Source organism: Netta rufina, assembly GCF_964035555.1.
Source record: "Netta rufina genome assembly, chromosome: 25".
Lineage (NCBI taxonomy): Eukaryota > Metazoa > Chordata > Aves > Anseriformes > Anatidae > Netta > Netta rufina.
The window spans coordinates 3483370-3511349 of record NC_140149.1 but is presented as its reverse complement, the minus strand read 5'-3'; the positions used below and the strand labels follow the sequence as shown (position 1 = coordinate 3511349).

The 27980-nt window shown below is 45.6% G+C and overlaps 1 protein-coding gene across 1 annotated transcript; it reads right to left on the bottom strand.

Moving 5' to 3' along the window:
* Nucleotides 1–26: 26 nt before the first annotated feature.
* Nucleotides 27–27761, bottom strand: LOC311218722 (beta-galactosidase-1-like protein 2). Its single transcript, XM_084301537.1, has 20 exons — nt 27648–27761; nt 23342–23539; nt 22265–22333; nt 21866–21961; nt 19653–19761; nt 19246–19338; nt 16353–16434; nt 13073–13137; nt 10139–10223; nt 8934–9071; nt 8225–8305; nt 7614–7720; nt 7064–7210; nt 6601–6672; nt 5642–5720; nt 4387–4474; nt 2257–2371; nt 1203–1319; nt 662–735; nt 27–520 (listed from the first exon to the last, which is right to left on the bottom strand). Exons 1-20 carry the CDS (start codon nt 27728–27730, stop codon nt 466–468), a joined length of 1953 nt encoding a protein of 650 aa, XP_084157663.1. The 5' UTR covers nt 27731–27761; the 3' UTR covers nt 27–465.
* Nucleotides 27762–27980: the final 219 nt, after the last annotated feature.

The window sequence follows — 27980 nt, the reverse complement described above, 5'->3', positions numbered from 1 at the left end:
TTATATGTTTGATTGAGGAAAAAACACATCTGACTTTTTAAAACTCTTTTTTTCTTTTCTGAGAGAGAGATAACCTCCATATTAAAACTTAGTGGAAAAAAAGCTCGAAGTTAACTTATTTGACAACCAACTTGGCTTCCAACAAGTGAACAAGTCATGGCCTCTCGCAGACTGAGTTGCTAAATTCTGCCTGGAAGCACAACAACAGTTTTCCACACCTGGTTACTCACATGTTCACTATTTTCTCCCTATCTAATTATAAAAACAAAGAGGCCAGTAATAACGCGTTTTTAGTCACTGGAGAGCTGGGCTCAGGTTTTGGTTCAGATGGCTTCAGTTCTCTCTCTCTCTCCCCACCTCCAGCGTTTTTTTACTCCCCACATTCACCAGACTGTCCGTAACATCATGCACAGTCGCCCGAGCCACGGGTCCTTGGTAGTGCAGGCAGCTGAGCTTCTGCATCCATCAACGCAACAATGGACTCTGGTTCCTTCGGGGCCCATCCTCTCTTCTGAGCTTACTGCCAACAAGCAAATCCTTTACCTGGGTCTAGTGGAAATTAAGATGCCCAAGTGCCCGGGCCATCGTGTCCCCAGACATGCAACCAGGAATATTCAAGATGAACCAAACACGGGAAAGAAGCTCCCATCAGTCCACATACTGGGTCCTTCCTAAGTAAGGTATGTCAACAGACTGAATTATCCGTCCTGCAGTGCGTTCCTCAAAAATGACAATCTGCAGGAGAGAGGGACACGTAATGTACCTTCATACAAAGACCGAGTTACTTAAAAAATTCATAGAGGTAAAGGGCATACAATCACGGCAGGGGAAGGAAGCATCAGTTGAAGAGACCGATCAATATTAGTCTGAGCAGTAACTGATTCTTTTGCAGCACTACATGATGCAGAAAATGAACTAGCACCAAATCAGATTTGTCTTGATTTTGAACTTGATGCCGCACTTTGAAGTTCAGCTGGCATCCTCCTCATGTCTTAATGGTTGTCAGAGCCACGTTCGCAGCTTTAGAGCAGCACCTTCCTTAATTTTCACGGATCTTAGGAGATAACAGTCTCCTTCCTTTGTTGTAGTGATGGGTCTCAGCTGCAGATAGCTAATTAATGCACTTCACGCGTTTTTGGAATGTGACCCAGAGCAGGATCTTTACTAATACAAAAAAGAGAAACCCCACCAAAGGCTCTCACCTCATTGTTCCCTTTCTGTAACCAGGGGCCAGGAAGGTAGAGTGTTTCCTGAGGTCCAATTTTCCAGTAGCGGCCGAGGTTGTGACCGTTGACAAACACAACTCCTTTTTCCCAGCCCTGGAATCAGGACACCACACAGAATGACTGATGAAGCTGTGTCTGGCATCCCCAGAGGAAACTCAGCCTACTTTAACACTTGCACTCTTTCTAGCCACTTCGTGCAGGTTTTCCATTCATTTTCCCTGTACAACTCCCTGAAACCAGGAACATTTAAGCAAGCCTTGTTGAACGGGAGCTATCCTTAACGCTCTTAGAATTAATTAAAAAGATAAAGCTTTCAAAAACAAGCAATTTGTGATTCATGGTCACACAGAAAACTTGATTCAAACAGGCATATCTTTATTTCTTCCTAAGCACAGAACATCTTCCCTCACCTATTTCCCAAGCGACAGGACTACTGTATTGCTATTGACTAGCATAAATTACAACAAATCATAAAAGGAGAGGTGAATGGCACAATAATGATTAGCTTGAACCATAGGGGGTGGCTCTAAGGGAGTGAAATCAGAGGAGGAAATTTAATAATAGTTAATATCTTGTCTTGTGTTCTGTGCAAGAGGAGGAATCTTCCCCAGATGCAAGACGTGAATGCTAACTCTCATGCTGTGTCTACAAAGAAGCGATTCTTCCCAAACCACATGAAGAGACAGGGATAAAACTAGCACCCCCTTTATTTTTTGTGGCCATTAATCTTCTGCAACTAGAAAAGAAACAGCACTTGTGTATCAATGAACAAGACTAACCATTCATCAGCAGTTCTGCAGGGTCAGCGTTGCCCACGTTTTCTCATCAGGGCCACCACAGACTGAACAGAATTACCTGCCAGCTTTAGGCTTCTGCACCCTCAAAATAATTTGCAAGATAATTTTCTCAAAGATCAGAGGAAGACTAGACAGTGGCCTTGTCTCATGCAGAGCTGTTACACAAAGCCCTCTCTCATCAGCTTTCTGAAAACCTTGAAGGAAAAAAATGGCGGGGAAAGACAAAGACTTGCCTGTAGCTTCAAGAAAGTATCCTGTGGCTGATGCTCTATCCACAGCCTTCCACGAAAAAAAGCAGGACCCATGAAGTAATCTGGGACCGCACTCCATCCAGCAACTTGCTGCAAGCTGTAAGAGAACAACCAAACTTAGCTAACAGCAGGGAAGCACCAGGCAGCACTGGGAGATCCAACAGAAGCCTCAGGATCATTTCAAACCAACGTGGATGAGCTTTTATACAACAAGGTTGCTAAATGCACATGGCCTGCACAGTCTAACCTAAAACCTGCAGAACTGGTACGATTCAAAACAGACCTTCCTGCCCTGATAGAACACAGCAAGCTAGGTGGTTTTGTTTTATGATAACCACAGAACCGAGGCTTGCTAAGGCACAGACTGTGAAGTTAGGCTCAATGCAGTGCAGCAAAGCTGACACATTCTTTACAGGTGACTGGAATTTGAACTGCTCTTTGCATTTACATATTACTGCAATGTGTTCAAGAAACGTTAAGACAGTGCTCACAGCACTGCATAGAGCTGATGATCAAACAATGATCTAGTCAGGAGTATCTGAATACTTGGCTGGAATCATTACCCATCCTTCAATACAGACAATCTCAGGCATTTTTCTTGCACGCTCTCCATAGATCTACCGTCCCCTGAAATTGTGCTAAAGCTTTAGCTGCAGGACTCACAACGTCTGACTGTGTTTGGGATCAAATGTTTGGGATTATGCTGAAGTTGTGTCATGCAACTAATACCTGGGTCTTGATCCTGTTTAAAGCAAAGAAAGCTTGGTCTGCCAATCTAGAGACAGCATTTTAATTTTGTATGCAATTACAAGAAACCAATCCTATCATGGAACATGAACACATCCATGCAAGTTTGCGGTAACTGGGGGCAATCTGACGTTATTTCTTACCTGTGGCAACAATTTGGGAGCAGAGGACAAACAGAACAGCAAATAAGGAGCGTAGAAGTCCCACAGAAGCCTTGAGCTTGTGTCAGAACACATTCCTTCCAACCCTTATGAGCTGCATCTCTTGGAATCAGGGAATTTATTGATCCAGTGCAGCTTAACTGCTGCTGAATTATTCAGCTAAAAGCCTATGACAATTCCTTTCACAACACCACGCGCTCCATCCTCCTACGCAGCGACTGTAAGCTGATTGTGTTTCACTGCTACTGGTCAATTGCCAGTAACTGACGGTAGCATTGACTAATCTTGCTTTTTGTTTGGGCATGGCAGGTCACTCGCTGTAATGTCCCTGACTGGAAATACTCTTCTAAAACAACTCTGCAGACAAAGGTTATGCAGGTTACCCCATCAATAAGAGTCCTTCATGTAGTACCCCAGCACCTGTTAAGTTTGTCCTCAAGATGCTGTGTGTTTTGTTTTTTTTTTTCTTTTAAAAGCCATTTCAGTTTAACATCGCCTCCCTCTCCTTCCTACACAAAATGTGGGAGCTGTGATATCTTAGGGGATGCACATGTGTTATCTTCTTGTATTAACAACATGACTGAAAATAGTCTTTTTGGAACATTGGCCGGAGTCCACAGGGCATCTGTTGCCTTAAACATTTGCTAAGATTTTCTAACAGAAACCTAACGGAGGCTCCTTGACTTACCCCACAAGACTTATTCAGTCTTCCTTGAATTAAAGCAAAATAACTTCAAAAGCATGGAAGAGAGGAAGCCATCTGGACTTGTTAATGTACTATTAGTAGCTCCCTAGAATTAATCCTTCCCTCGTGAGTTTAATTACTAAATATATCAGCCAGACTGCTAATTTGAAGCAAGGCACCACCTTCTCCAACACGTGGGTGTGCCGGGACCCACCCCTTTGGGTAAGCCACACTTTTACCTACCCGATCTAACCCTACAATGCAGGCTGTGAGGAAGTCTTTAAACCCTCCACAGTGGGAATACATTTTGCCCCTCAGTGATGGCAGGGAGAAAGTGGTACAGTTGTCTGTGTTATTTTGAGCACGGGTATCAGCAAGGAACTTCCAGTGCAAAAATTCACTGACCTACTTGTACGTAGCATTGCCTTTCTGATACACATTTAACTGCTACTGATTAGGTTTTGTACTGCTGCTAAACAGTTTCAAATGAGCAACAAAAATCTTTTAAATCCCACAAACCTTTTCATGAAGTCAGGTTTCATCTCCAAACTGTAAATCTTGAAGTTCCTCAAGGGGGTTTTATTCAAGAAGACGTCACCAATTAAGCCTGCAAGAGCAATGGGGGTAATGAAGAGTTGAAAAGCAGCTAAAGCTGATAGATTTTCCTATTTGAATGCGAGGAACAGCAGGAGATGGAAAGCAGCCACATTCTGCAATGGAATTAGAGTCCATATGGTCCCATTGCTCATCCAGACTGAGTGGAGAACATTACTATACTTTGGCCTCTCCACTCCCTCCCTTGCTTTAACTCACTAAGGCGTTAAACACCCTCCAAGCAGAAAACATTGCTGGCACGCACAGCAGATGGGGTTTTGTTGTTGCAGTTTTTTAGTTAGCTGCCCATGTATAGATTTTTTAAAGCAGTAGATCAGTTACTTCTCTAATAGGAACAGCAAAATTTAACAGGTGGAAGCAGTAATGTCCAGTGCTTATCCACTGCTTTTCATCTAGGGGTCTTAAGACACTTTAACAGGTAATTTACCCTTAGCCCTCTCTTCTTAAGTAGTCTCCATAGAGTGGTCAAATCTTGGTCCTAGTCTAAGCCCCCTCCCTAATTACAGGGCTGCAGTTGAGACTGCCTAAACAGCAGAGGCTTTATTCACCTCCTCTGCAGTAAAATAAAATTAGTACAGTCACATGCCTAACTCCATTAGTCTATTTTGTATACTTCTTGCATACATTTCCCCACTAAAATAGAATCCTGGGGTTTCAACCTCTTCCAGCTCCACAACTGTATGTAATGGACTTGAACGTTTTAGCAAATTCTGCTCAACAGGATGCAATTCATTCCTCCTGAATGTGTTGAATATTGTGTGAGTTTTAAAATGCCATGATCCTTCAGTATCAAACCCCAGGGGAAAGCAGAGATTAGAAAAGGTCTTTTCTGTCTGAAGTAACACGCTTGCAGAGCAAGAGAAATGGGTACCCTAACGTCACCAGGCAAAACTGGAGTAGAATAAGATTCACTGATGGCTTTGTGTTTTTTATTTGTTTGTATGTTTTTTTGTTTCATTGGGTTTTGGTTTTTTGTTTGTTTGTTTACAAGTTCCCTCTATCTTACTGTCCCCCCGACATCCTGACTATAACTAGGATAGCTGCGCTGGATCTTCAGCTTGATTCTGGGTAAAGTGCTCAAGAAAGACAGTTTTACAGTGCTTGAACTCCGAACTATCTAGGACAGTTTGAGGCTACAAGAACAAAGAACCTAACTTACCTTTCCTCTGTTCATTCAGTGCCAGGCCATAATTGACACGACCACGGTTCTCTACTAAGAGTCTTAACTGCCTGAATCCCTGGAAGAAAAACAAAAAAAGAAATGGAAGAGCATCAGCTAGACCAGAGCACAGCATGTGCTGCATCAGCCATAATGCTTGATAAACAAAGGTCAGTAGAGGTGTTAAGGAGATGAGGTAGCAACCGTACCTTTGGCAGTTGCAATTCATCTATTTGCTGAGGAACTCAGTCTTTTCAAGAAAAGGTTTCTTTTTTTCCTTTTCCATTGAAATTTTAAGTACCATTCTGGTTTCACACACACAGAGCCAGAAATGGAGCTTGACACAGTGCAGGCATGTAGCTTTGCCATGAGTCATAAGAACAACATCTAGCACATACACCCACTCACACAGTCCTAGAGGCCACGCACAGCTCTGTTAACATGCATCCAGTCAATATCCTATTTGTATTGCCAGCTTCTGCCAGCTTAAGGTTACCATCAGAGCTGGAGGGAGACATTCCCCCTCGTTTCATTTGAGACCCAACAGGTGCAAGAGCCCCCAAAGCCCCTGCTTTGTGCTGAGGAAGACGAACATGGACACGAACACGGAAGACTTCATTTACACAGAGCGCCTACATTTGATGTTTACAGTTTGTGGGTGTGGCGGGCAGGCTGGCAAATTTTACACAGCAGGGACTGCACTGACTTGGATCTGCTCCATGGCAGAGTATTCAAAAAAAACGTATCTTAATTGCAAAGAATAACTTGGTAGTGAAATCGTGCTGTGTTTCACTAGTGAAATTGTGTCTAGTTAGGGTGTAACAGCTGTTCTCTGTGCCAGAGTACCATCCTAGCTAGTTAAATGGAGTACGTGGGGGGTGCCTTCTTGAGAGCTACGTCTCTTTAGAGGTCTTGGTTCTGTTACCCACATACTGTTGCTGTGAGCAATCCCCACTTACCTGTCCTTCAGGAAGGGAGAGCTCCACGGTGTTGTAATCCAGCTCACCAACATACATGGTGTTAACAAACACCTGCAGAACAGAGCACAAGGGAGAAGAGCAACATCTAATCAATTATACTGTAATCGTGTGTTGCATTGGTTATTGGAGCTGTATTTGGGGAGAAAACTGTCTCTACTGGGAACTGGATCCTAGGTTCCACAGCTCTGTTACTGATGCAGTCTAGTGGAAAAAAGATTCACAAACAACATTTATCAGAACATTCAATAATCTGATGTTTAAAGATGTTTCAGTAGAAAGCTGAAAGGGTTGAGACTTCACTGAGAACTGAGAGAACAAGACACACTTCTAATCTAAAACCTCACATTTATTTTACTCCATGGTTGGGCCACTTTCTACCCAGCTGCCAAGATCAAAGCGTTGATGTATGTGAAGTTACTCAGAGTTTCCCTGTCCTCTTTACCTGTGCTCGGTCACGGACGTGGTCCCTCGAATGCAGGTGTCCACCACCAAATATGACAGTCTCGTAGAGTACATATCCATAGGACTGCCCACTGCTATCATTCAGATGGAGGTTCTCCATGTTAACTGGAAACTCTGATTTAACAGGCTGCAAAGGAGAAACAAGTTTAATGTCAGAAGTGGCCTCTGAGCATCGACAGGCCACTTAGTGGCAATTCACTGAGATAGGTGTTCCACTCTGCCACAGATTACATCTACCCCATAAGCCTCCAGAGGTCTGTTCCAACCTGAATTACCTTACAACCCCATAAAAGCTACAGCAACGAAGACAAGGCACCAGGAAAGGGAGCCAAGGACTTGCAAAACTGGAATCCCAGGAGAACAGAAGTAGCAGTAAAAAGTCTAAGATAAAAAGGTGTGTCTCCTTTGCATATCCTTGAGAAAACATTCCCCACCCTTATCCTCACAGGATAACATGCCAGTGCACTGTCTTTTCCACCTAAGAGGTGATGCCTTTTAGTGCTGAGATGTATTAGAATTGGTCGTACTACCTGTATAAGAGACGGTAACACATCCCAGAGAGAGATGTATTGATGCAACAGGATTGCACCGTATGACGCCTTGCTTTCAATCATGGGAGGGAGAGGAAGAGGCTGGCCTGTGATGCAAAAGGAAAGAAAGATGGAACAACTATTTCAGATGCATAAGGTCACAGATTTAAGGCCCTTCTAGACTTCATTTGATCAGTCTTTCCATTATAGAGCCCTGTATCTGCTGCAAAAAAATAAAAAATAAGAAAGTATAAGCACTGGGTGAGAACTACAGTTATTCTGCAACAATGGCCACCTGTCTGGCTCTGGAACAGAAAACACTGAGGTACACTAACAAAGATATAATATAACCAGTGGTGCTCCCTTCAGATTTGCACTTCCAATTAGCCAACATACACTTCCTGGCACAGACAGAAGCTGCTAAATGCTACCTGCCTGCTGATAGCAGACAAAATACCCGATGTCCCTGGTCCTCCCTCCCATGTGTGGAAAATGCTCCCAGGCAGAGCCAACCAGAGCCACAGGACCCCAGCAGAAGGGCCAGTTTGCACAAGTCTCTGATTTAGCGCCCTGGGCTAGAACAGCATTTTGGCTCTTGGATTTATAATTACCAATGATTGCACTGAAGAGTTGTCGAAGCTTGAAAAATTTGGATGTGTAGTCTCCAGCCTCTGTCAGCACAGCATCATAATCTGAAAAAGAAGCACACATCTGGGATGGCCTTCACACACACTGTCATCTAAGAAGTAAAAGCCCAAGACAATTAGCATCGTGTTATGGAAACTCAGGCTTCTATCAGCGTGGATGTGGCTAGACAAGCATACAGATTCTCTTAATTTGGAGAAGGCCCACTTACTGGGGAACAACATCCTTCGAGAGATCTAACCTGCACATGTGTCCATCATTTCACCCAGGATCAATTTTCAACCATGGGCTGCTGGGATGAAAAGAGCTTTACAGTACAACGTGGCTTGGTGAAACCAAAGACATAATGGCATCTCAGATCACCAGCTTTCACTAGAAAGAAGAGCCAGCCTGGACATAACATGAAGCAACACAATTATCTGTGACTTCTGTTCCCAGTCCAGAATGAAGGGATCCTCCACACCCTGGAATGGGTGTGGAAATAGGAAACCCTAATGTAAACCCCCTTTTAGACTTCTGAGCCACATTCCAATTCATCTCTCCATGACAAAGGAGATCATGGGGAGATGTACTGATCATTTCTCCATGCTTCTGTCAACTCTAACTGGCCCAAAGGGGAGCCCGAGCTGCACTCTCACAGGATGTGTGTGGGCAAGGCAGTGAAACAAAACTCACCGTAACTGGTGACGTCTGACTTGTATTCATCAGTCTCCAAAGCACCGTTCATGAAGCCAAAGTTGGTGCCTCCATGAAACATGTAGAGATTGATGGATGCTCCTAATTTGAGGATGCTTGCTACAGTATTCACCATTTCTGTAAAGGAAGGGCAGTGCCAGGAAGACCACAGACCAAGAAGCTAGGCTAACACTCTTCCAGCAATTCAAAGCAGACAAGTATTCTGGTCCTTGTCAGTCAGGCATGCCTGTGTAATTACAGTGATTTGTATTGTGATTCATGCTTTGCCCTCATTAAGGGCAGCATGTCCACTGACATACTGGGACAGATTAATAAATGCAAATATACTTCTCATAGAGGTGACAGAGTGAAACTCATGGACATGAGCAGGAGTTTTGCTTTTAATCAGAAGAGCTGTAAGAGCTACTCAATTGTACTCCTAAATTCAACACAGCAACGATCTAATTCCAAAGACAACAGCAGAAGATGAACCAGTCATTAAAGTAGTCTTACATAGGTCTGCTTTCGCTGTACGTTGGATGTTCTGGAGGTTGTGGGGTTATTTTTTTAGCACTAGCTTTCCTTCCTAATGAGCTTCTACACTGGAGGAAAAATTGCTACTTTACAGAAGCTGCCATAGTTGCAGGAGACGTACATTTGCCATATTCCTACAAAAGGTAAAATAATTCTCCCCTCATAAGGAACGTTTATTTACTAGCAAGTAATGTCATTATGATGGGGGTTTCAGAAAACTTCTGCAAAGATGGCCTTTTTACAAAATACAAATAAAGTCTTCACAGTGTTTACATGAGCTCAGGAGGTGGAAGGGATGATTTAAAGCACTGGGTTGCATTTCTAACATCAACATAGAACAGCATGAAGCCTTGGGACACACTGACACTAACATCTTAAGATGTTTGGTTTTCTGCACAAGCCCATAGTGCCTTTCCTCAATAAATAAAAAGAAAAATGGTTTGGAAAACAAACATTAAAAAAGAAGCTGCTGTTAACCAACACTTCTAAAGAAAATCCAAGGCACAGCAACGTGACCCATTCACTGAGAGATTCTTCATTTACAAAGACTCGCACAAAGACTCGCACAAAGTTACAAGATGGAGGGAGTATTTGAAAAAGCTGTGAGTCATTTTTCCATAAGCATTTGCAGAGCATTAATTCCTCCCTCTACAGTACTGCATGGTGCTCACCGTCTGCATCGAAGACGTAGTGAGGGCCTCCCCAGTTATCAAACCAGCCAGTCCAATACTCCATTACCATCTTTGGCTGATCTCTCTGCACCAAAACAAAAACAAAGAGTTAAAACGGACATAGGGAGCCTTGCGCTCATCCCTGTTTTCTAGGGAATCACTATTCAAATGAAGTTCAAGGGCATGGTTTACAAGAACGGGTCTCAAGTTGGAAGAAAAAAAGCAGCTAAAGAGCTCTGAACAAATGAAGAACAAGACAATGTGGGCCAGTAACATCCAGAAAAGGCAGGAAAAGCAGAAAAATACTCTTCTAGGGATGAAAAAACCACTGCCGCACACAATCAGGTGCTACCAAACAGTTCTGGCTATTGTTGTTTGGTAGAGCCGTAGCAAAAAGACAAACCAACTGTCACTGTTTAGCTTCTGCGAGAAAAAGACATTTATATATGTCTACTTATCAGCTACGCCACTGCCAGCTGAGAGTTTGCAGGTGCACTGCAGCCAATGCCTGCCAAGGTAGGAACAGCAGACCTTAGCGGCTTAATGCCTTTTTAATGCTGCATATGGTGCTGGCAGGAAAGAATTAGCCTTTGCAGGAATTAGGTATTCATTAAAAAGGCTCTGCACACAGAGCTATTGCTTCCTATTTGTCACTGCTTGCCAGCTACCTTAGCTCCTGTCGAATTCCACACGGCCCCATCACACCGGACAGAACAACGTGTGCTCGGCCTGGCTGGCGCTCTCTGCTCCTGGTATTTATTTCTAGTCAAGGCAATTTTGGCATTTATTTGATAGGGGCTTTATCTGATGTCACATGAAATGGCCAAGGTAAGTGGCATTAAAGAAACTCATGTTTCATTAGGAGAAAACAACTGCAGGAGCCTGTAATAATCTACTTGTTCCAGGTTCAGAGCGGCTCTTGGTAATATGTTTAATCAATCCGTCCCTAGTAAACAAGTCAAAGAAGTTTTATTGTCCTCTGGAATAAGAGACCATAACAAGAGGTAACAGCTTCATAATCCTTGCAGATATAAATGACAGGCTTCCTATCTTGTCAGTACTAAGTGTGACAAAGGAGGAGCTGCTTTTACTGGGCCGTGTTGTATTTGTATATTCAGTTTGTGGGGAAGGTGCCTTCTGTTCATTTGCAAGGGTTGAGGAGTTTTATAAGACCTAAAGAAAGCAAAAGCACATGCAGCAGAGCCTCTTTTGCCTGTACAAAAAGAAAGTTAGTGGCAGGATTCAGCTTTCAGCACGCCAACAGCAGATTTCATTTCACAGTCTAGGCAAAAGCCAAGGGAAGAGATCAGAACAGAATCGATCGTGGCCAGGAGCACTCGTCAGTTGTTCACAACTTTCCAGGCTGACACTTGGCGTTAGCAGAGCAACAGGGAAAGAAGACAAAGGATGCAAGGAGAGAGAGAACCAGTCACTAGAAAACAAAACTTGTTCCTGCCTCACTACTCCAGCATCACCCAAGGTACTTTCTGCATCAGATGTTCGTTAGGCAATTCCCTCTCCCTTTCATGCTGATTCACATCTCTGACAGCACGGGGACTTCGAGGTGCTCAAGTGACACACGAAATGTGAATGTTTTTCTGCAGTGAGCGCTGTTACTGCCAGGTAGGCTGGGCTGCTCAGCACGCAGGAAGAGCCTGGGACTGCACTGTGTGGAAGGTGCTGCTGTGAAGTTCCTGGGGAAGTGTTTCTGAAATCCAAGTGTTCCTCTGATCAGCTCTGCTGCAGGTCCTAGCAGAAATAGGACAAAATGCCTGAGGGAGCCAAGACTCTCTTCTACACAGCATGCCATTACCACGCTGTGTACCTACACTGAACTCGAGGCATTAAAGATGACTGAAATACCCCTCACAGAGTACCCTGAAAGAACTGCAGCAGGTCAGCCCCCAGCATTTGATGAGTACGGTCAGTCCAGATGCCTCCTCCTGGGGGCCTCCACAGCATCAGGGTACCAGAGCTTGGGAGAGAGACCACTGACCTAGAGAGAGGACTAACTGCAAAGTAGGATCACTGGGTATCAGTGCTTCAACACAGAGATAGCAATGAAGGTGGGAATTAGAACCTGGAAAGCCAAACAGCTGAACTTTGTGCTGCCTGGTTGACAGTTGTGGCTTTTTCTTGGGGATCGGCAGCTGCATACGGCACAGAACCACAGAAGCCCTGGTAGGCAAGGCAGATCAGGGCCTTCAAACAGGACGCCTGCTCAGTGATCCAGACAGCTCCACCAGCTTTGTGCTTTGTATTCTCCTTTGTCCTCCCCACTGGTACACATTGGACCAGCACTACAGAAAATATGTTTGCCAGAAAGCCTTCTGGAGAGTGCCTTCTCCTGCCAAAACATGTTCATTTTAATTACTTAATCAATCACTGAATATTCAGAAAAGAATTACCAGCCACTCAAATCTGTTAGGCATTAAAGAGGACATACACAAGCAGACCTGCAAATTCAACCAAGGAAAGAGGAATAATTTAGTTTCGTGTAGCTCGTGGCTTTGTGACAAAGTGCATCTATCACCAGATGTCAGTGTCCTGTTCTTTTACAGCAGTTGGTGTGGTTGTGCCATGCTCTAGCACAGTAGCTGGACTAATGCCCCTCCAGAATGTTCTAACTGGTTACGTAGGAACCTTTTGCAGACCCAGTCCTTATAAAGCCTGAGTAACAAGGGGTTTGCTGCCTTCACTCAAAGAGTAGCAAGAATTCCAATTGTGGAGCACCAATTTTCTCTTGAGATGAGGCTAAATGCACAGGCCTTTGAAACTTCCTATTGCCTGAATGACAGGCTCTAGGCTTAGCTTCATAACCATCATAAAAGTGGAAATGGCCCCAGAGAAGCTGAACAAGAACAGCAGTTCCCAAATACCACTCGCAATGCTGTCCTGGAAAATCTGGATGAACAAAATACGATTGCATCTTACCTGTACTGTGTCCAGATATTTCAGCACACCGGGTTCCAGTTTCTGAAAGTTAACAGTGGCCAGTGCTATCAAGGAAAGAAAAACCTTTATTAATTTAGACACATACAAAGTGTTCTCGCCTAGGGGAGCACCTCTCCAGGCACCAGCTCAACACGAGCCCAGGGGGAACAGGAACATATCTGAACCACAAACACAACCTCCTCGGAGATTTCCCATCAAAGCCTTCACTCCGTATGCAAAATCTAAGTGGACCACAGCACACGCTGGAATATTTGCAGGGCAGCTTTTTAGCTCTGACATTCAGAGATACTAGAAAGAGAGAGCATCAGAGCACCTCACCGGCTGTCACAAGCTTTAATTAGAGGCTGTAAAGCACTTGGAGATCCTCAGATAAAAGGCACCACATGAAGGCAAACTTATTATTAGAAAGTCCTATCTGGATGCCGCACTGATCTCCCAGGCTTTAGCCGCAGGAATCTCTACCTAGGCAATATCTTCCAGCTTGTCGTGCCTTGGGGGTGGGCGAGAGGAACCACAGCACAAGTGAACCAGACAGAAGTTGTAATTGGAAGGCTTATCTGGGCTCCTGCCCTGCGCAGCACGGGGGAACAGGCATCTAGCTGGTGTGTGCTGCATGTACAGTGAAAGTCGGTGCGTGAGCTTCAAGCACCAGCATGGGAAGCCCGGTTTGCAGCAGCTGATGCATCCCAAGGCAGTAGTGGTACCCACATCCCAGCCCCTACGAGATGTTAGATTCATTTTCCTGCTTCTCTACCCCTCAGTCACTCTGATGTTTCTCCCAAGAAACTTTGAAATTGCAGGAGCAATGTGATCCTGTTTTAAACACTGACTCCTTACCAGAGAGCTGGTATCAAACCCAGCCCCAGTTGTGTCAGACAGAGCACTTCAAACAGAATACTTCCAGAAGCAAAAGCTTCTCACTATTTATACCTTGATGTTAATAGGCTCATCTACATAGTGTGCTGAGCTGAAGAATTTAGCACAGGCAAACACAGTGGGAAAGCAAAACAAAATGTGGATTTAGCATCGATGGAAGGCATTAGCTTGCGATCTTGAAGGCAAACATGTCTAACTCTGCTCTGCACACAGATTAACAGCACACGACTGAAAATGATGTAAAAGGTGTGGAGAACCAGTCCCCAAGCCCTTATCCACCCTTCCCACAGTAGGTAATTTCCAAACACACATTGCTTTCCGATGTGGTGCAGCAGCTATGGTCTGGAGGGAATTCAGAGTTCTTTTTTGCCACCCATCAGCTCCCAGGAGGGCTGTTCCAGGCCAGCTTAGAGCCACCCAGCTCGGCATTCTTGTCACTGCCTGTGCCACGAAGGGAGGAGGACTGTGAAAGCTGCACAGATACCCAGACCGAGAATTTTTCCCAACAGCATGGGATGTCCCACTGTACCTGTGAGCATGAAAGGGACCACAACAACCAAAGCTTTCCTTCTCATTCCCCGAAACACTGCTACAACCACTGATTAAGTGCTAGGCAACAGCTTCGTACTCTCAGGTCCTTCTACAACACAGTTTTCTCTGCAGAGCGCCAAACTGACTGCTCCTGACTTTAACAAGAACCTAAATTCTTCTTGAAAAGAAATCGGTACACTATTGAGGAACAGAACAAACTCACAGGACCACAACATTTTTCAGCTTCTATAAGGAGTCTCCTCTCTATTTTCTTAAGCATTCTCACACTGGATTCTGTTCTCTCCCCCTTTGCATTTTCATAACCGCCTTGCTGTAGCACTCCGAGCCCTACTTATCCCATGCATCTGATTACTTGACATGTTGACTCTAATGAGCAGATTGTTATGACATCTAAGAGGCAAATTGGTATCAAAGAGCTCTCAGCATGCAACACGGTGGAAAAGACAGCTCCAAGCACGAATGAGCTCTGAGGCAGTAAACACTCCCAGAGAGGATGGTGAGGGCTCACGGGGCATTTCCACACCAGCCCTTCTGAACGTCAGCTTGCTGGCAGGATGAGGGTGACACGATGTGGTCAAGGCTGGAAACTGCTCTGCTCCAGAAATATAAAATTAAGAGGGTCGCCGTACTTCTTGTGAAGGCCCGTGGATTTCAGAGCTATTGAATTTGTCCCTCTCATACTTTCATATAAAAATAAGAGGAGGAAAAGAAGGATGGAAGAAAAAATTTCCTTTTAATCATTTCCATGCCTGAGATTAGAAACTTAATGGTATTTATGATTGAGTGACAACAGGAGAACTCAGGACTGTACCCTGAACACTTAATTTGGGGAAACAATGGCTACTCAGGCAGGCAATTGGCAGAAACACCCAAGAGACCACAGATCAAGTAGCTAAGTAAATCCCAGCTGAGCTGCATTCAGAAATCTGAAAGCCAGCATCACCCTATACCCCCAAGGAGCCTGATTTAGGGCACGGTGAGGCTACAACATCTGTACCTCCATTTTTTCCACAGTGAAAAGCAGGAAAGATGCTAAGCAGTGTTTTATACGCTTAATGGATTTACACGTTTTAAGGGAAAGAGGAAGTGGAAATCCTTTTGCATTGTGCACATCTGATACCCTCCTAGGGATGTGCTCTATAGAGCGCACTCACCGAGAACACAAGGCTACCTCAGAAACTACTGCTAGGCTTCCAGAAAGTTAGAGTTCAGAAGCTAGGCTCTGAGGGACTCTTTATCTTCTTAACTGCAGAGCAGGTATCTTAGCACTAAATTATTAGCAGTAGTAATTGCCGGGAGACTTATTTAACGTAGATTCAAGTGAAGCAATAAGCAGTACTATTTTCAAAACCAGCCTTTTAATCTGGTGGAAACAGCATGAAGAAATGCTAGGCACTGCCATCTTCTGACTAACCTCACTGGGAAGTACTGATGCCCTGTATGAGACATTTAGCCTGTAAGTATCTGAAATCCTTGAAAGCAGAGAGGCTGCCTCCCTGTGGAGCAATCCTGCAATCACTGTTACACTCTGTAATGAAAACATTACTCAGTCCTTCTGAGAAGGGGCTGGTTTTGTTCAGCGTGTGTACCACACAGCTGAAGGGGTCCCTCCTCTGTGGCTGGAGCTCCTACCACAAACAGGAGGCAGTTAGGGGCGCAGCTTGGTGAATGAAGCATTCTGCTTTCCTTCAGGGGCTGGATTTCTCCTTTCAGAGGCTGGGGTTGGACTAGATGATCTTTCAAGGTCCCTTCCAACCCCCAACATTCTGTGATTTCATCTGCTGCCCCAACAAAGAACACGGCTTTACCTGGTTCTCCTACAAGCACATACCTCCTTCCACTAAGCCAAAGGATAACCCGTTCTTGTTGTCTGAGGTCATCAGCAGTTCCACAATCCCCCTGCTTAACAGGGCCTAAATTAAAAAGAGGGAAAACCTTTGTGTTAACAGCCTGAGTTTTGTATTTGTCAGGATATTAAAGCATTAAACTACATTATCACCTTCTCTAGTGAAAGCAAGACAGGTACTTGAAATCAGTAATAGTCCAATAAAAAAATATTATCCCTGTGACACCTCTCGTTACTCCTGAAGTTTCCCTGCCTATTTTTTCCAGCTCAAAAACAACTGAAAAATCCTGTTTTGTTTCTAAAAGCTGGATCAGCTTCTCACTGACACATCAGAATTTTATCTGCTGAAATTGGTTTAATGATTTCACTGCATTCCATGAAAAGAAATGCTTTAGGTGGCAGAATAAAACCAAATCACCATTCCTTACAGTCTAACAACAGAAGCTGATAAGAGAAAAATGTTGGTTTGCCAGTGCACATATCCACCCCAGGACAGCTCAGGTACCTTTGCTCTTGAATACTCCTGCCTGAACGAATTTATGAGTTCTTCAATATCACAGGGCTGTCTGCAATAGCACTCTGAACTTTTTTTACAATGTATGCACACCCAAGGTTCTTCTGACTAGGGGTGTTCTCTTACGCTTGTCCTTTGAAAGAACAGCAGTTGGTGTGTGAAAGAGGGGTTAGGAACTCCTAGGTGCAAACTAACCCCTTTCCATTGCACCTGTGTCGAAAGTGACTCCATCAGCTTCAAGGAGCTCTGAAAACAAGCCTTCAAACTCTTGATACTCAATCACTAACTGTAAAATGGTGATAAAGATAGAGGAGTTCACACAGGAGTCACCCGTGTCACATGCACCAACTAGTCAGTGTCTGCTGTATGTTTAAACAAAGCTTTGCAGGTTGCACATGCCCGTACACGCTGTGCATACAGAGCAGACTGGAGCCTTACACACAATCTGCATTAAAGACAAACCCAATTCCGAGTTAAGACAACCTGGCTAGTTTATCAACGTGTCATCACTAAATGAATACCTGAACAGCTACTATTACCTGATAAAAATCAGCTGCTGAAGACACTGGAATTTCTAACAAGTTCTATTAAGATGACTCTTTGAGCACTGCATTTAGTGCTAAGTTTTTGCCTTCCTTTTATTTTTTTTTTACTCATCAAGCGCAAACCAGAGCAACGGCAGGGAGCTGAAACGCATTGAAATGCACTACAGGATTTCAGAGTGCAGCAGAGAAACCAGGAATAGCAGCAGCGTCTGAGGCAGACACAGGTGTGTGCTCAGCTAATCCCAGATCACACTGTTTGGACGAGGAGGCAGCACACCCTTTGATGGCCTAAACAGTTTGGAAGGTGAAGACACTGCACCCAAAAGAGCAAGATACAGACAGGGCTTTCAGATGTTGTGTGAGTTGGTTTTGTTGGGTTTCTGTTTGCTCATTTTAAATGGGTTATACTAATTCCAGGAGGATCACAACGTGGTAATACATGCTAGGTGCAGATGTGAAGCAACCACCTTGCCACATCCACAGCTCAGGGCCCAAACCTCAACAGACCCTGTTGCAACCCCCTGCAAATCCAGCTTTCCCACATTTTCTTCTTTAACCACAGAGTTCCTCAGATGTACATTGCCCACAATACCAGAATCTAACAAAACAGCACTGCAAAATACACCCACATGCCTGGCAAGGAAACGTTATCTGTTCCAACAAGTCCGTGAAGCACCGTGAGCTCTTTCATCACTGAGATATGGAAACGCAAGAATGGGGTTGGCACACTGTTCAGACACCAGTCTCTATGCCCCATTCATCTAGGGCCCTGAAAGCCATTTACTTACATGCTTATCACTGGGTCTAGGACATCGGGAGGGAAACTATGTAGATAAACAGACATTTTTGACAGTATCAGCTCAGGCTGGCAATTAACTGTAACTTGTTTGTATGTGTACTCCATATTTAACTTTCTAAGCAGTAATAAAACACTCCACAAGATGGAGTTAGTGCAGGAACAAGCACAGCTCTAAGCAGATTAGGACTCTTGCCATGTGATTTCTTTGGTTAAAGAGCCTCTATACATTTTGAGCAATAAAATGACCTGATCCAAAACTACCCTCAGGGCACTCAGGATAACGCTTGAGTACCCTAAAAGTTTCAGAAGGATCTGATAATGCTGTAGCAGAGGAGCAGGGGACACACAGTTCATACCCATACACTGCTGGATGGGTAACCTCTCTTAGGTGCTGTAACACTTTAGGCATTCAATTAAAAGAAATTAAAAAAAAAAAACAACAAGCAAGCCTTGTGAGACATAACTGCAGATCTTGTTAACTGTCTGCCTTGCTACCGTACTGGGGAAAAATGGACAGGTCAGTCAGAGCCATGTTAGATTCGCCTGGAGAACCTCGCCTCTTTGGGTACTGGCCAGCACTTGATCATGCAGCCTGGAGGCAGGGAATCATCAGCTTCTGACTGACGAGAATAAAGGAGGCATTTGGCAAATTAACCTGCCTGACACTGAGCCTCAGATTGCACAAGAACGGAGAAACCCTTCTTAAATGTCCAAGGGAAACAGAACTGGACCAGCAGGAGACAGCTTCTTCAAGGCCAGCTACGTGTTATGGATACTCCATTTCCCTACTGCCCTCTTCTCTGGAACCCATGAGCACTCTGGTTTGTCAGTAGTGAGAGGTGTATATGGGGTCTTGTCCTCTACCAAAAGAAATACCAGGGGAAATCCAGCTGGATTATGCACTGATGCTTTCAAGGCTTCCTGAAGTCACGCTCAAAAGTTATTCAGAAGAAAGTACCATAAGGAAAGCAGTTTGTGTGTGAGATTCGTCACAGAAATAAGTAAACGTGCCAACATTACCATTTTAACATAGGCCATGTAGTTCGGGTCTTTGGCATAGGAACCATACTCATTCTCCACTTGCACTGCAATGATGGGGCCTCCTTTCTTGTACTGTTGGAAAGGGAAAGGAGAGGTTCACCGTGGTTTCTAATCAGAAGGACCAAAATCACGGTGGTGCTGGCTCGCAGGAAAGATGCACAAGTCTCAGATGGAGTCAGCTCCACCCACACCTCCTCCCAAAGTCTACAGAACATAATCAAATGGCTCAAACTGCAGAGCTGACACTGGCAACTACAGCTGACAGCGGTTCCTAAAGTGAAGCTGGAAGATTCGCTGTTGCTTCAACAAGCTGCTGTTACAGCCCAGCAGTCGTCTGTGTAGATAATCCCCACTTGTGGTCAGAGAGGGAAATGGATTGTACTTGCCTGAAGAGGGACTACAATAGGCATTAGATGATCAAAATAGGCATCCACAGCCTCGGTGAAGCCCTTGTACGTTGTCCTCAGTTGCATCTCTGGGTCTTGCAGGAGCCAACTGCAAGAAAAGCAGCAAACAGGATCTATTAAAAAGTCTCATGTCCATGCAGGACTGCAAGAGGTAACACCACTCATTGACATTAAGTCATATTTGGGCAGGAATCATCAATCCTTTTGTGCCACTTGGCTAAGCGCACAGTGCAGGTACGGACAACACAGTGAGTCAGTGAACAACACCGTTTGTGGTTTATTCAGTTTCCTCTTAAACCCTCTGCCCAACCAAAACACATTCAGATTGTGGGTCAAAAGTTTTTTCCTCTTGAGCAGAAACTAAAAGTGGAATGCTATGCTGGATACTTTCCACTACAAAAACATAACTGTGGAAACAAAGCAGACATTTATATGGAAATATAAACAGAAGGTAAAACAGAGCCCTGCTTGCTTTTCACGTGCTGTTTGCAACAGCAAGAGGAAGTGTTTGCCTAAATGATGGCTTCAGTGGAGATTATGGAAGAGAAAATGGGCAAGTTCGAAAGAAACTTTGTATCTGTACAGCACGCTGTAATACAGGAAGGGTCTGAAACCCCTTCCTTTCATTGCTGAAGGAAGGACCCCTCACAGAACTGCAAGTATGGGGTGTACATGGAGTGCATTTGCCTGGCTGTGTGTGCCATGAGCAAAGGGATATTTCACGACAGGAACGTTTTTACAGAATCATTTTAAAAGCTAATCTGACAAACTGGGGCTACCCACCACTCATGCTGTTAAATGAGGAGTCCTGACTGCAATTGCCAAGCTGTTACCCTTCTTTTAGTTCTGCATTTCAGGCTGAGCACTGAGATGTAAGCTCATTTCATTAACTTTCCCAGTAAGACTTGAAGGTAAGCTTACCACTCTAAAGGTTACTTGGAATTCCCTACATCCCCAAGGGCGCTCTACAACCAAGTGCTCTCTCATAAAACTCCAGTCATCATTCAAAGCAAAGGTTCCCATAATTAGTCCCACGGTTTCAACTGCTGATTTACAAGATTTAGTTAGCTGTTTGGGGCTACCACAGAAATGGGCAATTTGTTTAAGCGCAGAACAAAGTGCTGCTGTGACAATTTAAGCAGAGTAAGCTTGCCCCTTCCTTGCCTCTGCAAAAGGCATTAACTAATAGAGCTTCTAGTGGTTTGAAAGACTCAGCTCCTGCACACTACATTCAGCCCAGCGGGCTTACAAAAATCACAGCCTCTTTATGCTTCCCCATGTGTAAAATGAGACTAGGATAGTTGCTCTTTATCAGAATCTTTTTATTTGCCTGATAAAGAAACATTTCAGCGACCTGGCACCAACTGGCAACGTGTGCACTTCTCATAATGAAATACAGAACTTGCTACTACTTCTGGTCACAAGTAGCCATGCTAGCAGGAGTAAGTCCCTGATCAAACAGTCACAGTTCTGCATCCGAACTATGCAGGATGCCAAAGGCAGGGCATACTGAAAAACAATGAAAAGATTAAAAGAAATAACCCTTCAATTTTGTCAAGTGTCTCCACTGAGGTTTTCGCTCTTCAAAGGTAAGGAAAACAAGTGCTACGTAGCCTGGCACTGGTTCCACTGGGATCTAGTAACTAGGCAAGCCTCGGTGCTGACGTACTCAACACAGCTCCCAAAGCCTCGCACCAACAAGCTGTGTATTTAAGAGAAAATATAGTAGGAGGTTGGAAAAGTTGGCTGGCACTGATAAAGTCCGGTATGTCATATATATGTTCTAGCAGGACTTTTTAACTGGGCCTGAGATAAAGCAAATTCTTACGTGAAGCTGCAAATATTACTATTCATATGAAGACAATCAAGTTGCAACAGCACTAGAAGATGGGTTTCCTCAATTCCATTTTCTTGCTGTGACCATTAAACCATAACACGGTTATTATTAAAAAAAAATAACTGCTCAAAGAAAAGATTATGGCTCCAGGCTTACTGTCTGTGCTCCACAGGAGAGCTCAATAACATTATAAGTATTCACCTGCTCTGGGGACACAGCAAGTAGTTCCCATCTAACAGGCATCCGTTCTAAATCCTTGAAGGAGGCTCAGCTGTATGATCAGATGATTTTTGTGTGTTTTCTTTTTTTCCCAAGTCCCACAGGCTTGCATTAATTGAACTATTCTCACACCTACCTGGGCAGACCACCGAGGTCCCATTCAGAGCAGATGTAAGGTCCTGGACGCAGAATCACCCACAGTCCATTTTTAGCTGCCAGCGAAAGGAAGGCCCTAAAGATGCAGACAAAGTAATTACTGTCTGACTAAAGAATCCCTACTTCATGCACTGCTAATGTGCCAGTCTCCATGAAATTTATGTACCAGAACTAGAAGATAATTGCTTAATGAAGCAACGGTACTGGGTTGATGCTAAACCTCTAAGTTTTACAGGACTCTAGAAAGCAAAGGAAGAAATGAGAGTCTCCACTGTCAGATCAAGGTTTTGCTGGCAATGCCACCCTCATCCAGAGCCAACATGCACACCCTCCCCTCAAACCCAGAGTAGTTAATAACAGAGTTGTCTGTACCACATACTCTAGATCCAGGTCCTGAGTGAAGTCAAACTTCCCTCTTGTTTGTTCATGAAGGTTCCACGGCACATACCTGAAACACAGAGTTAGGGCAGTGCAAATGAAGTACTGAAAATGGCACCGTGTTTGTGAAGTGCTGAAAAAAATCTGTGCAGTCCCTTCATTAGTAACAGATTCAGCAATCACAGCATGTACATATCACAAAGTCCCTGCTTAAATATTATCCGTGCCTTTCTTTCATTTTTCTGATAAGCACTTCTCTCGTTAAGGCTCTTTTCCTGTTCTCTGCACTACCTGAATTTCTCAAGACTGTCAAATGTAGTGAGATCAGCACAGAGAAGTGGCAATTACTGTCTACATTTAAGTGAAAAATCTACCTTAAAAGATATTGCAGTTATGTAAACCACATTCTGAAGACACAGGCTACAGTCACCTTAAAATTCGGGCCTTGTCTACATGGATCTTTCATTCTCCAGAGCAGCTTCTGAATCACAGCTGTGCTGAGGGCCTGACCCTTCCACATCGTGTCAGCATTTGGAAGGCACCCTCCAGTGTGTCTGATGAGTCAGGTCTGTGTTTGAGTGCACTGCTGAGTGTGATGGGTAAAGAAGACTCCAGTCCCCATTACTCTTTTCAGTACACTACAGTGATGGAGCAGCGTTCCCAAAAATGCAACACTCGGGTCACCACAGAGGCCCCTGAACACTTAATGCGGGCATTCCTCAGCTGTTCCTAAACATCCCAGCTGGAAATCCCCCTCATCAGGCACTACAGCAGATCCACAGGCTGCTTCGGGGTAAAGCTGCTGGCACAGCACAAAGGAACAGGGAAAAACAGGAACCAAGGGAACACCTGAGCCTAGAGCCCACATCCACCAGCTGGAGAAACTTGTTCAGAGAAGCACCTAACAGGCTAGAAGGGAAACGCAGAGAGCAGATGCTAAAGGTTGTGGCAGAAGAAGGAATTAGTTTCTCCCCATACTAAGTACCAAAACACATTGCTAGGGCCCCATCAGCTCTCACGGAGCAGGGAATTGGCTGTTAGGTGCACGTCACAGGGATGAGACAGCAGGGACACTTACGTCGTGAGGGTGTTTAAACCACAGGCTTTCATCTTAAGCATGCGGTCTTCCCAGTACTCCCTGGGGACTCGGAAATAGTGCATCGAGCCTCCAAAGATGCGAAACGGCATGCCTTCCAGCAGGAACTGAGAGTTCTCTGTCTGCAAGCCGAGGGTCCTCCCCCATAACCGCATAGGGATCAGCTCACTCCAGTTAAACCTAGAAGAGAAAGAGAGAGATGAGCATCCGGCCTCTGGTAAAGAGATCGGCTCCCCTAAGAGAGACTGCTCATTTCACCCCACCTGGCAGGATCAGCTCTCACCTTCCAACCTAGGCAAACGATGCTTATTGTCACATACAGCATACAGGTTTTCCAAAAAAAAAATGTAAAACGTGTTAAAGAGCTGCCCAAGATGCGTATTTAATTCTCATTTCACTACTAACTTCCATCCTGAGTGCCTCAAGCCACTCTGCCACGCTCTGCAACTGAAATGTAACACACTCAGGCAGAGATCATGAAACTAACTTGCTGCAAACACGAGATGGGGAAATTCTCGCTCACAACACAAGCAGAAACTTTTATGACTGCTGACATTTAAGGCCTCCCGCTTTGCTGTAGGATGACAAACACTGCCTGACTTTCTGATCCCCGCTCCAACAGCAATGGCATTTCAGTGCTGCTACCCTGAATGCCTCATGCTTATGAAAAACGGATGTCTTCATGAAGCGTGTGTAACATTAGAGTTGAGTGACGTGGTATTTGTGACAACGAGCACCACTCCGATGCCTTCCAACTCAAGGCTTGGAAGAAATAAAGAACCCTCACCTGTCCACTAGGAACAAACCTTTTCCTCAGTTTAAAGAAACCCCCTGGATCAAATTCATCACTCAGCACAGATTAAGTCTGCTGTCAGCACAGACTTATGTCTGCCTGTATTGCTGCTTATTTTAATTCTTTTATAACTTGTTTGGCAAAAGAACTGCACCAAACAGTGCGAGACACTGGGCTCCAAAACACCTACCAACTTGAATACTTGTGCTATCACAGCTCTGTTCAGGTTGGTTCCTGCATGCAAGAAGCTATTCCTATTGCCCTGCCTGGCTCCCTGGTCCTTTCTGGCTGCATCAAGAGGATATTTTTTATCAACCAGCCCAGAACCAAAGCAGTTACACTGCCTCCATCAGACCACCCCAGTGCCACGACTCTGAATACACAAAGGAGTTGGACAATAGCAGCTTGTTCCTCGGAGACATCATCACAGCCAGATGCAAGAAATGAATTCCAGTCTCGAGAAAAGCAGGACCCACACATCTCAGAGAAATGTCACACTGGGAGAGGGAAATACCTAAGCCTCTGGCTGCTTTCTACTCTATCTGTAGAGCGGCTGTTAGCAGAGGGGGAGGACCTTTCAGAATTCACATCCTACAGGGATTACTAACCAGGAGCCTGCAGCGATTTACCTGTCCTCCAGCACAAGACAAGGGCACTACAAGCCAACTAAAGCTGAGACTGAACAGGTTGCAAGGGCTGGCTGACAAGCACAGAGTACCTGTGTAGCACAGCATTCTCACAGGCCTCTGAAACAACAGGCAGCAGGCATGGGTAATACCTGGAAAAGCAAGTGTAGGTTAGAAATTCCCTGCCTTCGGTCAACGAGCACTCGTGCTTTGATCGAACCGCTTACAAATAGTGCTGAGCAAGGAAATCTGACACACCCCAGGCAGAAGGTGGTGCAGGAACAGCAAAGCTGGGTTTTATGAGGATAGTGCAGCTGCAGCTTGGGGAAATGAGCATAAAACACGTAGCTGTTATATTCAAAGGGCAAAGGAACAGGATCAGAAATGCTTATCTACACGAGATAGCGCGTACAGGCAGAGAATGATGACTTAAGGCTAGGAAACAGCAGCACTGCCCCCAGGGAGTTACTGTGAATTTCACCAGCAGGGGAGGTGGCTCTCGATCCACACGCAGAACTGGCTGCCTCTCTGCTCCAACTTGCAGTCTTGCACAGGTGGAAACTCCCCACATTGGATCCCAAAACAGCAGCTGTATCTGCCTGCTTGTGGTGAGCCCCAGGCAGAAAGCTCAGAGGGGTCAGGAGAGGCAAAGCTCCAATTACGAAAGTTTAGGTTGGAAATAAATAAGTTTCAAAGCCACTTCTGAGCCAGGTAAAGCCCGAAGTTATACCTGCACACAGCACTGATGCTAACTGGGCCACCAGTGGCAGAGGGAGCGCAGCACTCGGGAAGCATATGTGGCCAGATAAAAATAAACAAATCACTTAAGCTCATCTTCTTAATCCCAGACAGCACTTAGTTGGCAAGTTTTAAACAAGTTCCCAACCTCAAACCTCCCTGGCTCCAGTGCATTCTCTCACCAAAGAGAACGGGTAGGAAGCCTCCAAGTCCCTGAGATTTTCTACAGATTATCCTGGATATCCTGAAATCCGCATCTCTCGCTACAATCTGTTCAAGTTGCTTCTCCAGAAAAAAACTTCCTTGACTCAGCAGAGTTTCATCCTGTTACCATGAGCTGGATTTCCATCGCTGAGAGCCCCCCTGGGCCCTGTACCAGCTCTTGAGAGCAACGCATAGCTCCCAGTAGATTTCTTCTCACTTCTGTAACAACAGAACATTTCAAAGAATCTTTTTTTTTTTGTCCTTTTGCTAAAGCTTGCTGGCCTACTTTATCCCTCTGTAGCCATTGATTCAAGAAAGTCTTTTTTTTTTTTTTTTTCAAATTAATCTCCAACATGCCTTTGTCCCAAAAAGCAACTCAGTTATGATTTGTGAAGGAGACCTCAGTGGGGAAGCACCACATCTGCACATGCTGTAACTAATTCTCCTTCACTGTCGCTGAACTTGGACGGGTTCTCATTGCCACCACCTCTGGACAGCAATACCTCCAGCCAGCCATCTCATGGAGGTCACAGAAAGGAATTCTTGGGTATTTTGCAAAACATGAAGCAGCCTGGGACTTAAACTCTGAAGCCAGGACCACAGCACCAGTGAGACTGCGCTGCAGAAATACTTAGCTATAGATGTCCGAGTTTGCCAGAGCAGAATCTTTGAAATTGGGTTGGACAAGATGTAGTCCTTAGCAGTTGGTCTTTATAAAATGTAAGTTGAAGCAGGAAACACTCCAAGAGGAATAAGAAAGCCATCAGCTGACTGCTAAGCCAGACAGCTACACTACAGCACTCATGCCTGTGAAACAAAAGCCTAGCTGAGCTCTCTCTGCATCAGAGATGAGATTTAGCTTTGGTGTTGCTCTGCCATGTACCCAGAACAGTTGGGAGAAAAAGCTAACGGAAAAGAAAGTCAAAATGGGGTGGTGGTAGGGAACATCAAAGCTATTAGCTTTCCTTGGCAAGACTAAAGGATGTGCTTCAGAGGACAGGGGACTTTGCAGTTAATCTATAAGCCCTACTTAGAGCTGCCTCTGAGGAATTGGCTGTTTATTTTGGGCATCCTTTGCCTTCAGAAAAGTGAAAGCTTTAAGTTGCCCTCACTCACTGCTCGCTGCCTTGTGGCAAGAGAGGTCCCGACTCCATTCGACACGGCTCAGACCCGTGCTCCTCACCGCACGGCTCATTCTCAGGCGACCTGAGCCAAAGGAAAAAAACACTGGGCGCCAATGAACAGGGCGTTGAGCAGATCCACTCTTGGAGAAGACAGGCTTCTGTGCTTTCACCATGCATCGGTTTTCGATAATCCTCTGCTAAGAACACCCGTGGCACAAATCCAAGCCTGGCCACAGCAGAATTTCGCCCCTAATCAAGCAAAGACTTCTCAGGGGTCTTCTGTAGCGTCAAAAACCGGGTAATTTGTGCACGTACGGCCTCGTTAGGACACACGCAGGGTGCAGACAGGATCTGGGTGCTGGTAAACCCAGCCTTGCTGTCACCCCCAGCGCTGTGCTGTCACCCAGCAGCTCCCTGGGCGTCGCGGTGCCTCAGGCAGGAGGACTGTGGCCAGCAGCAGGTCCTGAAGCGCTCCACCAGCATCTCCTTGCTCCGGAGGGGGCAGAAAAAGGCAGGAGGGGGCAGAAGGGCAGAAGGGCAGGCGCTGTGGCGATGCTGAGGGGACCCCGAGCGCCAGGCCGGGAAGGGGCTGAGGGGAGGGCGCTGTGAGGGGGCGGGCGCCCAGCTGAGGGCCAGCAGCACCCAAGGGTGCCGGGTGGGCGCCCCTCAGGCGCTGCCCCCCCCCAAAAACCACCCCACAGCACCCACCCGCGGACCCCAGCACCCCCTCACACCCCCCCTCCTGATACAACCCGTCCTCCCCCAGCCCCCCCGAACCCAAAAACCCGTCCGCGGGCTCCCACCTGCGGGCCAGCAGCCAGAGCACGCCCAGCAGCACCGCGGCGCCCCCGAAGCGGCGCTGCCGCCGCCCGCCACACGGCCACATGGCGGCCGCCCGCAGCCACGGCCACGGCGCCGCCGCCGCCGCCACCGAGCCCCCCCCCCCGCCCGCAGAGCGGCTTTGGGCCGCTCCGCCCGCCCTCGGTCTCGTCCTGCCCCTCAGCCCCTCAGAGGGTTCTGCCATTGGGCGCCGCCAGCATGGGAGGGGAGGGGGAGGAGTTGGGGGACGGTGCCAATCGTGGTGTGGGGGGGGTGGAGGGGGTTGGGATGCGCTGGGTGGTGGGGGGGGGGGAACG

What these genes read in the sequence shown, in the direction of transcription:
- LOC311218722 (XM_084301537.1), bottom strand. Translation starts at nt 27,730, where the DNA reads ATGTGGCCGTGTGGCGGGCGGCGGCAGCGCCGCTTCGGGGGCGCCGCG. An exon ending in ACGTCCGTGACCGAGCACAG is followed by an intron (nt 6,673 to 7,063) that starts GTAAAGAGGACA and finishes TCTGTTCTGCAG; the next exon opens with GTGTTTGTTAACACCATGTA. An exon ending in CCTTACTTAGGAAGGACCCA is followed by an intron (nt 521 to 661) that starts GTATGTGGACTG and finishes GCTTGTTGGCAG; the next exon opens with TAAGCTCAGAAGAGAGGATG.